Below are 13,820 nucleotides of genomic sequence, written 5' to 3'. Positions count from 1 at the left end.
CCAGACAAATAAACAAACAAAATCCAATAATCAAATTGGATATATGATAGAATATGCAAAACATGTCTGCTGCAGGTCACTCCTCTTTAGATTGAGATAAAACAAAATAGCACAAAAATAAATATCAATCCAAAAACCGTTGTGAAATATTTCACTTGCATTCTAAGATTTAGCTTACTCCTTTTATAACTTTTACCAACTAACTATAGGCTTAATATAGTATTCAGTAGGCTGGTATGACCATTAATGTGTCAATAAGCTATTTATTATATACTTATAAATGAAATATTGAGAAATATTGATGAAATAAAATACGTATTTTCATTTTCCGTATTTTCACTGTAAAAATTTATTTTTCACTGCAGTGAAACATATTTTCCGTATTTTCACTGGTGACTACTTTCTTTTAAATTCTGCCAGTACACAAAATTTAAGGGAAAGTCTTTTAAATTTTAATGTCAAAAAAGAGAAAAATGTATATAATAAATAGAAAATTCAAGTTTTTTCTATAAATACATGATTTATTTTCATCTTGTGGCATGAAAATTACCATATTTCACTCGTGGCTACCGCCACTCATGAAATATTTATTTTCATACCACTCGATGAAAATAAATCATGTATTTATAGAAAAAACTTGAATATCCTCTATATACCGCCCTCACCCCCCTCACTAACCCCTCCCCCGAAAAAAAATGAATAAACATATTTGCTGATTATTGAAATATCGGACAGATAGACAGTTTCTGAAATTGGCAAATACTTTCCATTATTGGAGGTCATAAATAAGGTTCATTATAATATCAGACAGAAAATACATAAACAACGAAAAAAATTTAAAATTTTTGCTCTAATACCTCATAACATGTTGTAAAATTCATAAATGTAAAGATCTTACCAAATATAAGCTATCCTGTTTGGACAGCGTTAAGTTACGGCCATCAGCCGTGGCCTTTTGTGCCCTCTCCCCACCCGCTTGAGTTCTGCCTGGGGTCTCTCCTGAGACTACTTCCTGTAACAATAAATAAACTTGCTGTTGTACAAAAACATACAAAAGTTACAAAAATTTTAAAATGAATGAAACTTCTATTTTATTTACTACTTTATTTTCACCCTTAAGCTGCTGAATTTTTTATATGGACTTGTATTTTGAGTGTATTTACAAATGTAAATTAAAGGAACTCCACTGAGGCCTAAATGTCTCAAAACATAAAATTTAAATTTGTTATATAGAACAGCTGGTGCACTTTAAATGAAAGATATGCTGAACATAAATAAGAAATATAATCAGAAATAAATTGAAATACAATTTTTAGCTATTCTTAGCTGATCTGAGTGAAAATCATTGCAACGCTTTTCAAATTTGGGTCATTTTCAACAATAAGAATAAGGAAAAATAGAGTGAGTGGATGATCTGAAATTTTACAAACAGGTTAATGGCCTAAACCTACATCAAATGGAGCATCATACTCTCGAAAATCTTTTCCAGTGCTCCCATGTTGAAAAACTTAAGTGGAGTCCCTTTAAGTGGATGGGATGAATCTCAATTGAATAATTGGATTGCAACATGATGATTTCTTAGATGACAATAATTATTTTAATGTTTTTTGTCATCTAACATAGAGAATTGAATAAATGAAAGTTAATGCACAAAATTCATAAATACTTGTTATTTAACTTACTGCTCAAAAAAGTATTACAAAACTGTTAGACTAACATTATAACAAACAAAACAAGAGCCACCGCCGGGCGGGGGCAACGCTCGACTTTTTACTTTTTCTAAACGCAAACATAGAAAGGTTTGAACATATATTAACGTTTCCTTTTTATAAATTTAGTTTGTCTGTCTTGTCACATTAGTTTTCTTTATATATTTTGTATATATATGAATAGAAACATTAAGCATATTTCTAAAAATAGCAACAGTACGCAATTTCTTAAAATAGCAATATGACGCAATTTCTCAATATAGAAAAAATGACGCAATTTCTAAAAATACAAAAAATGACATAATTTCTAAAAATAAAAAAGTGATGCAATTTCTAAATAGCAACAATGATGCAATTTCTAAAAATAGAAAAATTGACGCAATTTCTAAAAATAGAAAAAATGAAGCAATTTCTAAAAAAAGAAAAAAATGACGCAATTTCTAGATATACTAAAATAGAAATTATGACGCAATATCTAAAAATAGAAATTATGACGCAATTTCTAAAAGTAGAAAAAATGACGCAATTTCTAAAAATAGCTCCAATGACGCAATTTCTAAAAATAGAAATTATGACGCAATTTCTAAAAATAGAAATTATGACGCAATTTCTAAAAAAATGACGCAATTTCTAAAAATAGCACCAATGACGCAATTTCTAAAAATAGAAAAAATGACGCAATTTCTAAAAATAGAAAAAATGACGCAATTTCTAAAAATAGAAAAAATGACGCAATTTCTAAAAATAGCACCAATGACGCAATTTCTAAAAATAGAAATTATGACGCAATTTCTAAAAATAGAAAAAATGACGCAATTTCTAAAAATAGCACCAATGACGCAATTTCTAAAAATAGAAATTATGACGCAATTTCTAAAAATAGAAAAAATGACGCAATTTCTAAAAATAGAAAAAATGACGCAATTTCTAAAAATAGAAATTATGACGCAATTTCTAAAAATAGAAATTATGACGCAATTTCTAAAAATAGAAAAAATGACACAATCTCTAAAAATAGAAAAAATGACGCAATTTCTAAAAATAGAAATTATGACGCAATTTCTAAAAATAGAAATTATGACGCAATTTCTAAAAATAGAAAAAATGACACAATCTCTAAAATTAGAAACAATGACGCATTTTCTAAAAATAGCAACAATGACGCAATTTCTAAAAATAGCACCAATGATGCAATTTCTAAAAATAGAAATTATGACGCAATTTCTAAAAATAGAAAAAATGATGCAATCTCTAAAAATACTAAAAATAGAAATTATGACGCAATTTCTAAAAATAGAAAAAATGACGCAATTTCTAAAAATAGCACCAATGACGCAATTTCTAAAAATAGAAATTATGACGCAATTTATAAAAATAGAAATTATGACACAGTTTCTAAAAATAGCACCAATGATGCAATTTCTAAAAATAGAAATTATGACGCAATTTCTAAAAATAGAAAAAATGATGCAATCTCTAAAAATACTAAAAATAGAAATTATGACGCAATTTCTAAAAATAGAAAAAATGACGCAATATCTAAAAATAGCACCAATGACGCAATTTCTAAAAATAGAAATTATGACACAATTTCTAAAAATAGAAAAAATGATGCAATCTCTAAAAATACTAAAAATAGAAATTATGACGCAATATCTAAAAATAGAAAAAAATGATGCAATTTCTAAAAATAGAAATTATGATGCAATTTCTAAAAATAGAAAAAATGATGCAATCTCTAAAAATAGAAACAATGACGCATTTCTATAAAAAAAACCCAAAAAAACAATGACCCAATTTCTCTAAATAGAAACAATGACGCAATTCTATAAATAGAAACAATGACGCAATTCTATAAATAGAAACAATGACACAATTTTAGTTATTGTTGTTGTTGTTGTAAATATATATATATAGACACACACACACCAATAAATATTTAAATATGGTCATTTACTGCACAAATCTGAGAAAATTCAGTAATTTAACCTTCAAGGTCAAGGTCATTTAAGAGCCCAAGCAAAGTTGGGTTTGATAAACAACAAGGTCTGGTCCTTAAGAATGTTCTCTAATAATATGAAGTTGATCCCTTCAATAATAGCAAAGTTACAGTCAGTGACTGCCAAAACAATGAAAATTTCAATAATTTGACCTTCAAAGACAATGTCATTAATGTGTGAAGTTCAAGGTCTTCCGGTATATCTTTAACAGTAATCTTTGAAGATTATTATGTTCAAGTTTCAGGACAATCCATTCAAAAATAACAAACTTACAGCCAATAAAAGCCAAAAAAATGAAAATTTCAATAATTTGACCTTCAAAGTCAAGGTCATTTATGAGTGAAGGTCAAGGTCTGGCTGGTTATTTTTAAGGGATATCCTTAAAGATTATTATGTTCAAGTTTGAAGACAATCCATTCAAAAATAACAAAGTTACAGCCAATAACAGCATGAACAAGCAAAAATTGGACTTTTAACCTTGAAGGTCAAGGTCATTTATGGATGAAGGTCAAGGTTAGTGTGGTCTACTGAAAGGTCTTGTCCCAAGGGTTGTTGTGGCCAAGTATGAAGACAATACACAAAGAAATAAAAAAGTTATGATCCAGGTACAAGTTTTCGGACGGCAACGGCAACGGCAACGGCAACGGCAACGCCGACCTGACTGTAGCAATACCTCTATTTTTTTTTCAAAAAAAAAAGTCGAGCTAACAAAACCATTCTTTAAAATTACGAATTCTGAAACAATTGTTGTCTTATCTAGATTTGCAGGGGCACTCTACCAAAATATGGCACGCCCTTTTGCTCAGGTAATTAACTTTGCCTAAAATAAATCTTAGAGTGGTATCAAAGTAACCTACACCATAAAAATTTGGAATTTTTTCAAAATGTTTTTTTTCTCAGTTTTACATTAATTTTGAACAGGTTCTGTGATTCTACTTAATAAGAATTAGCAACAATTTAAGTTATATTGTTATATGCAAAGACTCCACACCCAATTCAGAGGTATAGGTACATCAAGTACAACACCATTAAGCATTCATCAAAAAATATATGTGCCGCGTCATGACAAAACCAACATAATGCGTTTGCGACCAGCATCGATCCAGACCAGCCTGCCCATCCGCGCAGTCTGATCAGGATCCATGCTGTTCGCTTACCAACTCTATTAAAAGTAGGGAAACTGATTGGGAACAGCATGGATCTTGATCAGACTGCGCGGATGCGCAGGCTGGTCTGGATCCATGCTGGTCGCAAACGCACTATGTTGGTTTTGTCGTGACGCGACTCATATGTGGATACAGCGAGATTTAATAAGTCACAACTTTTAAACTACTAGTATTCTTAAACCCTTGACTTGCTGTAGCCCAAGATGATCAGCTTGTACCTTCAAAGTTGTGAAATCTGACCAGACCTGACTATTTCTAAATTTTTGACAATTTCATAACTGACAGGTCCAAAAAATGAACCCAGACAAGTCCATTTAAGAAATTCAGCTGTTTAAGAACAGGGGTTAAAGCAATACAAAGTTAATTCCATCTGTACAGATATGCAGGGAGGCATAATGACTCTATTTTGGAAGCACATAGGAAAAATAATATTGTCACTAGCATTCAAATAATTAAAGTCATATAAACTATTTAATAATTAACTCAAACAGAAGAAAAAACTCATTTTTTATTTTTCTTTCTTCAAAAAATATTTTAAAAAATCCTACCTTGGCAACATATCTCCCAATAAAAAATAAACCAGTTATTACAGTAAAAATAATTACTGTAATTAAAAGATACATGACTATCTTTTAATTTAGACAAAAAAATAATTAAAAATCTATTAAACATCAATATCAATAATATATTGACTGAAAACCAACTGACAATTAATTGAAAATAATATATCAACTTTGTTTTATTACTTAAATGAGTCAATAAGCAAAAAAGAATAATTTAGCAAGTAAAAAAAGATAATAGAAAATGATTTTTTTCATGATTTGCGAAAAGGGCAAAGTCTTAACGAAATGCCAAGACAGCCCGAGATTGTGAAAGGTAAAATTGAAACAATAAAGTTGACATTCTCCAGATAAAAATGCCATTTGTTTATCAAAGGTGGTCTTTCAAAATATGTTTGAAAAAAAAAATTAACTATAAAAATTGATTTGTTTATAGAGACTACTAACAGTTTGAAATAAGACAAAGCAGAAAAATTAATTAAGAATGAAACATCTAATTAGCCCTTAATTATCCTATAAAATTTATAAAATGGACCTGTCCAGATTTCACTTTGGAACTCTATTGTTTATTTAAGGAATTTCAAATCAAACAAGAATGTCGAACGACACATATACCCCCCTTTCTAGCCATTGACTCACATAATTGATAATTTTATTACATAAACTTGCCAAAAATGGGTACATGGAAGTGTTCAATTATGGAAAAATCAACGGAAACCATTTTGACATTTAAGGCCCATGTGACATTGACCTTTGACCTAATGACCCCTAAATCAATAGAGATCATCTACTTCTTATGACCAATAACTAGGTGAAATATGAAGACTTTGTGATGAATACTTTTCAAGATAATCAGCGGAAACCCTTTTGACATTTAAGGCCCCTGTGACCTTGACCTTTGACCTAGTGACCCCAAAATCGATAGGGGTCATCTACTAGTTATGACCAATCAATATGTGAAATATGAAGACTTTGTGATGAATACTTTTCAAGATAATCAGCGGATACCATTTTGACATTTTAAGGTCCCTGTGACCTTGACCTTTGACCTAGTGACCCCAAAATCAATAGGGGTCATCTACTAGTGATGACCAATCACTATGTGGAATATGAAGACTTTGTGATACATACTTTTCAAGATAATCAGAGGAAACCATTTGGACATTTAAGGCCCTTGTGACCTTGACCTTTGACCTAGTGACCCCGAAATCAATAAGGGTCATCTACTAGTGATGACCAATCACTATGTGAAATATGAAGACTTTGTGATACATACTTTTCAAGATAATCAGCGGAAACCATTTTGACATTTAAGCCCCTGTGACCTTGACCTTTGACCTAGTGACCCCAAAATCAAAAAGGGTCATCTAATAGTTATGACCAATCACTGTGTGAAATATGAAGACTTTGTGATACATACTTTTCAAGATAATCAGCAGAAACCATTTTGACATTTAAGGTCCCTGTGACCTTGACCTTTGACCTAGTGACCCCTAAATCAATAGGGGTCATCTACTAGTGATGACCAATCACTATGTGAAATATGAAGACTTTGTGATACATACTTTTCAAGATAATCAGCGGAAACCATTTTGACATTTAAAGCCCCTGTGACCTTGACCTGTGACCTAGTGACCCCAAAATCAATAGGGGTCATCTACTAGTGATGACCAATGACTATGTGAAATATGAAGACTTTGTGATACATACTTTTCAAGATAATCAGCGGAAACCATTTTGACATTTAAAGCCCCTGTGACCTTGACCTTTGACCTAGTGACCCCAAAATCAATAGGGGTCATCTAATAGTTATGACCAATCACTGTGTGAAATATGAAGACTTTGTGATACATACTTTTCAAGATAATCAGCGGAAACCATTTTGACATTTAAGGCCCCTGTGACCTTGACCTTTGACCTAGTGACCCCAAAATCAATAGGGGTCATCTACTTGTGATGACCAATCACTATGTGAAATATGAAGACTTTGTGATAAATACTTTTCAAGATAATCAGCGGAAACCATGTGGTCTACCGACGGACAGACTGACGGACGGACCGACAGACAGACAGACAGACCCACATTAGCAAAACAATATACCCCCTCTTCTTCGAAGGGGGACATAAAAATGTCCAAATAAGGTAGCTGTACTTGGCCAATCAGAACCTAGTATTGATAAACCCGCCCCTGTTGCTGATAAACCTCTGGCTTTGTTTATATTTCAGTTACTGTAGAGTCTTTGAAAATTGAGTTGCAATAAAGCTATATTTGGGTCTGTTATACATGTATTCATATACACAACACTGACAACATTACAGTAGCCAACACCAAAGAGTCTGGACTGTGTCTTAACAAGAGCGATCAGCAATCACGTGTGTCGCCTCATGATGGCCAATTTCATGTTGGGACAAGTTTTGTGACAGACGGACAGACAGATGGACAGTGCAGAACTAGACTTGGTACTGATCATTCCTGTAAAGTTTCATTGAAATTGCATTAGTGGTAAAGGAGAAGTAGTCCGGACAAACTTTAAAAATAAAAATTATTAAAGGGCCATAACTCTGACAAAAATCATTGACTGGAAAATGCTGACAATATGCACAACTAGACTTGGAACTGATCATTCCTGTAAAGTTTGGATGAAATTGCACCAGTACGTAGTTTATGAGGAGTAGTCCGGACAAGTTTTGTGATGGACGGACAGACGGAAGGACAGACATACGGACAGACGACAGAGAAGTGATCCCTATATGTTGCCACTACTCCGTAGAGGCGACACAATAATGGCTGTTCACTTTCTTTTTTAGGAAAAAATCGCCACATATGGAACCTATGATTTTGGAAGTGTCTTCTCAAACATTTTGATCTTTTTATCATACAATTACCACCCAAATTGTATGTAATGTATTAAATCACTAATAAGCAGTCGCAGATCATGCATATTAGCAGCTGGTTGGCTTCTGAAGAAACTGTCACAGATAAAACAAAATGGCCGCCTTGCTGCTTGTTATGACAATATGTTGATGAAGTTTGCCTATTTGTAGGATGGCCTGGCTGCGCAGGCAACAATTTGTTACAAAATACAAACATGGATTTTTATAGTTGACAAAAGATAATTTATGGAATAATATAATTTAAAATCAAAGCATAAGTCAGTTTCTACAATACAAACTTAGCTGAGTAAAGGTTAACATATTTGGCAGTATGCATAAAAGATGTCATTTCTTAATTGAAAGTGGCAATGAAATAAAGTTATGATAAATATTTCATTAAATGATTTTGCCCTGGAAATCATACTACTCAGCAAAATTAAATGAGCCGCGTCACCAACATAATGGGTTTGCGACCAGCATGGATCCAGACCAGCCTGCGCATCCGCGCAGTCTGATCAGGATCCATGCTGTTCGCTTACAAACCCAATAACAAGTAGAGAAACTGATAGCTAACAGCATGGGTCCTGATCAAACTGCGCGGATGCGCAGGCTGGTCTGGATCCATGCTGGTCGCAAACCCATTATGTTAGTTTTATCATGACACGGCTCAAATCTGCTATTACAGACATCGCAGTCATAGTTATTGTATATCAATATTTAATCACATTTTCCTTCTTCCTTTTTTTTCATGACATCCGGACCATGTTTACATTAAATCAATGACTTTTTGAACATTATCAAGATAATCCCCTAATTTTGGTTGTTTCTATGATGATAGAAATGTAAATAAAAATTTTTAGATTAGTATACATTGTATTTTCTTAAGAATAACACTTTTACGATGTCAATATGTGTGCCTTTTTTTCTTGCAAATTCTTTTTAAAATTATTAATTTTTAACAAAGCCTTTTCATTAACTTGGAAAATTGAATAAAGAGATGATATCAAATTCAGTTGTTTATAAAATTCCCAATATTAATATGAACTTTCTGAAACTAAAATTATTTTTAAAAAAGATACATGTATTTTGCAATGAAACTCATCGAAAAAAAATTTCATTAAAAGTTTTTCTATGTGTCAAAGGCATATTAAAATATATGTATATGAATTATGAAGTTATCACAGTAATTTTGTCAGAAACAGATTATATAATATAATAGTTATATTTTAAAAATTTATAAATGACATTATTCCATGATTTTTCAAGGCATTGTTACATGTATATAGAAATTTATATATATGATTAATGTCACCCACTAATTCATACCTTTATATCCAGCATGATGTGACACTGTTAAGATATTGTAAAACTATGCAATAAACTATTTATTTCATACAATAAAAAAACAAACAAAAAACCAATTACAAAAAAAACTCAAAAAACACAAAAAAGACTTAAAGTATCTCCATTGATTTCAAATAAATAAATAATAATCCGTTATGCTTTTCTGACACCTTATATAAGTATAATCAAGTTAATAAACAGATACATACAAAGTGAAACTGCAATTATCCAAACTTGTTATATTACATCGAAAAAAAGTAATAAAATATTTATTAACGAAAAAGTTACGATGGTCCGTACACGAAAACTATAGAGGCAATGTTTTTGGGGACGGTCTAATTAGATTTTTGAGTAAAAACAATACGTCTGCTTTCTTGATCGACTTAAAGGAAACACAACACATGACTATGAATAATTGATTTTAACGAAAAATTTTAATTAACATTAATGGAATTCGCCACTTATCTATACCTATGTACATATAATGATATCATAATGTATGTATTTAATTAGACAGCAGACCCTGTGTGTTAATTTTTGTACCAGCTGACTTTTTCATTTCAGGATGCTTTTAATACTGCATCAAAACATATTCATTGTGTAAATATGATGTTGTATTTTCTCGCCAATTCCTGGTAAATGGAATTATAGTATAAAAGCTTTTGAGGTATTAAAGTGTGATTCTTATACCTTTGAATAGATAAGCATGAGAATAATTCTTGCTGTTTTATATAAGTACTTCCAGTTCCTTTGTAATGAGAAAATTTACATAACCACTACAACCCTAAATATATTAAATGGACTTGTCCATTTTTCAATTTGGACATAACCATTCATTGACTTAAGGGGCCATTTTTCAAAATATCTACTGATTGAATAGCAAACACAGTGCAGACCATGATCAGTCTCAATGCACATCAGTGCCGTCTGATATTGGTCTGCACTGGTCACATGGGTATGTTCAGCTGCCATCAGCTGACTTACAGATAAAATAATTTAATTTATACAATATCAGGTGTTTTTCATTGTTTAAAGTTTTGTTATTATGAGCAATATGAACTCACAATCTTTTTAATAATGAATAGTGCATTGCCTGATTTATTTCTCTTCTTTTTCAGTTAAGTTTTAAGCAACACTGACACTGTTAAAGTCAAGTTGGATTTTCTTTTCCAGGGCCCCTGGAAAATGTACAACATAAACAACTTACCAGGCTAGCAGAGGAGGCTTTATTGGTCCCATGGTTTTCTGTCGTCATAGTTACGCTGTTTGCGTTCAGTTTACGTAGGATCTGGGCAATCTTTATGATTGTACCCGGATCAAGATCTACGTATGAGCCCTGGCCGTTTGCCGGGCTCTTATCATCGACTTCTGCCACCAAATTTCGCAGAACTGTTCCCAGGTTGTCACTGGAATGCAGCTGCTCTATCTGAAACATACAAACATTTTAATTCAATCCATGAGATTCTATGAGCCATGAGATTATATGAGCCATGAGAACACATGAGCCATGAGATTATTAGAGTCATGAGATTATATGAGTCATGAGAACATAATTATGAGCCATGAGATTATATGAGCCATGAGATTATGAGTCATGATACCATATGAGCCATGATACCATATGAGCCATGAGATTATATGAGCCATGAGAACATATGGGCCATGAGATTATATGAGCCATGAGAACACATGAGCCATGAGATTATATGAGCCATGAGATTATATGAGTCATGATACCATATGAGCCATGAGAGCATATGAGCCATGAGATTATATGAGCCATGAGAACATATGAGCCATGAGATTATATGAGCCAATAGAACATATGAGCCAATAGAACATATGAGCCATGAAATGATATGAGCTGTGAGATCATGCAAAATGAGTTAATATTGTTTATTGGATAATGTCAACCATAGGATAATACAATTCATGCGATAATGTTAAAACATGGGAAAACCAGTCATTTATAAGGTTAGCCAATGGATGGTGTAATAAGATAATATCATATGTGTGCCATTGGAAAATGGAATGTGAGACACTGGATAATGTTAGCCAAGGGATTTTGCAAGACACGGATAATTTTGGCTATGGATAGTGTTAGTCAAGGGATAATGTAAGACATTGGACAATATAAGTCATGCATAACATTAGCTAAAGGGTAATTTAATACACATGATAATACTAGTCAAAGGATAATGTAAGTCATGGAATATTTTTAGCCCAAAATGGATAATATAAACCATGGAATAGTGTTTGATTGGTGCGACTCAAGTCAAGTGATACACTGAGACATATGATAATGTGGGCCATGAAATGATGTAAGTAATACGGAACAATCTTCATGGTTTGAAAATAATTTTATATAATCTTCATGGTTTAAAAACAAATAATGGTTTAAAAACTAATAATCTTCATGGTTTAAAAATTAATAATCTTCATGGTTTGAAAATTAATAATCTTCATGGTTTAAAAACCAACAATCTTCATGGTTTAAAAACTAATAATCTTCATGGTTTGAAAATTAATAATCTTCATGGTTTAAAAATTAATAATCTTCATGGTTTGAAAATTAATAATCTTGAAACCATTTAGGGAAAAGCATGACATGATGTTTGAGGCAAAGAGTTATCTTAACTTAAATCAAGACATGTCAATTTAAATAAAATAAAGAAATCAACATGAAAATATGTTTAAATTTACAATAACTTACTTTCCAGTGTCCATAAATGTGTAAAATCAAAATATTTAGATATTAAATGTAACAATATAGCATTTTGTAACTAATCAGATATTATCTCAAGCATAATACATGTATATATGTGTATATATGTATAATATAATTATACACTATTATATAGGTAGGTTAATTATTTCCATTAAGTTAATTTCTATAATATCATGTTGTATTACATCACTCAACACAAACTGTATAATTTATATTATGTACTTCCTCTATGTACACTCACAACCACAATTTTTACCTAAAGCTCATTTCCGTTTATAAAGAATTCATTTTAGTTTGACTGTGTATGAGGCTATAAACTTAAAGACACACTTTCGAATCTGTTCCTGGAACAATAGTATTGAGTAATGAGAGTAAAGTTTCTTGCTCAAGGAAACAATGACTTGCCCCTGATGGGGTTTGAACTCGAGCGGCGTGTGATCATTAGATTACTAGTCTGACGTGTTAACCACTCGGCCATGCCGCACTTCAAGCTCATTTTATGATAACTGTGAGTTATAAGTTAAAGTTGCCACCAGAAATCTATATGGGCATGTCTCTGAGTGAAAACTTTTCAGTTTAAACACTTGGAGGTTAGATACAGAAATACTACATTTTTTGAGAAGCACTAGCTCCTAACCTTACAAGATGTAAAGCACCATGAACGCTGACCTTGTTTTACCCCTTAAGCTACTGAGTTACTTAAATGGACTTGTCCATGATCAGTTGTTGGGATTTCAAGATGAACATTTGAAGTTCATCAGTAGTATAGACCCTGGTAGTGCAGGCTGGCCTGGTTCAATACACTGATGGCAAAGGCTTACCAGTTTCAGTTCCAGCAGCTAAAGCATGTAAAGTTAAGCCACAGGTAGGAAGCTAGTCTATAAATTGTTAAACCCTCCTCTGTTATACAGTGCATTCTTGTATGAACAACGTTTCTTTTCCTTGTCATGCCAACTTTGTATCATTAGACGTCCTGCTTCTAGTAGATATGCATTTGTTCATACAGCAATGGGGAAAACTGACTTGATTTTGTGTATTTTTTTTCTGTTTTAACAAAATCACACTGTTTATAAAATGTACAATATTTTACAGATTATCATTTAAATGATTAGAATAAATGTTTAACTGAAGTGATAGTGCCATGTTTGAATATCATATTCTTTTTATCATTATCTAATTTTGTCTACATAATAAATAACGTGCCAATGAGCCAGTCTATAGTCGATGTTCTAAAACTTAACCGTTAAGAGAGGTAACGACTGAGGCAGTGTCACTCACTTCATTGTTCCGCCTCTGTTGAAGTTTGACCCCGCCTTAAATTGTCAGCAAATTTAATATGATGCTCTGTATGCTAACATTTAGTCTTAGGTCAATATCACTTGTGTAATCATTGAATTACAAATAACAAAGCCTGAACCACGCCCACTATCAGAGAGGCT

At 32.0% G+C, this 13,820-nt stretch overlaps 1 protein-coding gene across 1 annotated transcript in view; it reads right to left on the bottom strand.

Annotated features, from left to right (window-relative positions):
- LOC132715969 (centrosomal protein of 290 kDa-like) overlaps positions 1 to 11,112 on the bottom strand; it is a 98,697-nt gene extending 87,585 nt beyond the window's left edge. Inside the window, exons 1-2 of the mRNA XM_060699084.1 lie at positions 10,861 to 11,112; positions 899 to 1,012 (exon numbers count right to left, since the gene is read on the bottom strand). Coding sequence (XP_060555067.1) covers positions 899 to 1,012; positions 10,861 to 11,088 — 342 coding nt within the window. The 5' untranslated portion in view covers positions 11,089 to 11,112. The remainder of the gene's footprint in view (positions 1 to 898; positions 1,013 to 10,860) is intronic.
- Positions 11,113 to 13,820: the final 2,708 nt, after the last annotated feature.

This window comes from Ruditapes philippinarum, unplaced genomic scaffold (assembly GCF_026571515.1).
Source record: "Ruditapes philippinarum isolate M1 unplaced genomic scaffold, ASM2657151v2 ctg163_1_1_1_1, whole genome shotgun sequence".
Classification (NCBI taxonomy): domain Eukaryota; kingdom Metazoa; phylum Mollusca; class Bivalvia; order Venerida; family Veneridae; genus Ruditapes; species Ruditapes philippinarum.
Note: the sequence above shows the minus strand (reverse complement) of the source record. Positions and strands in the feature narration are given on the sequence as shown.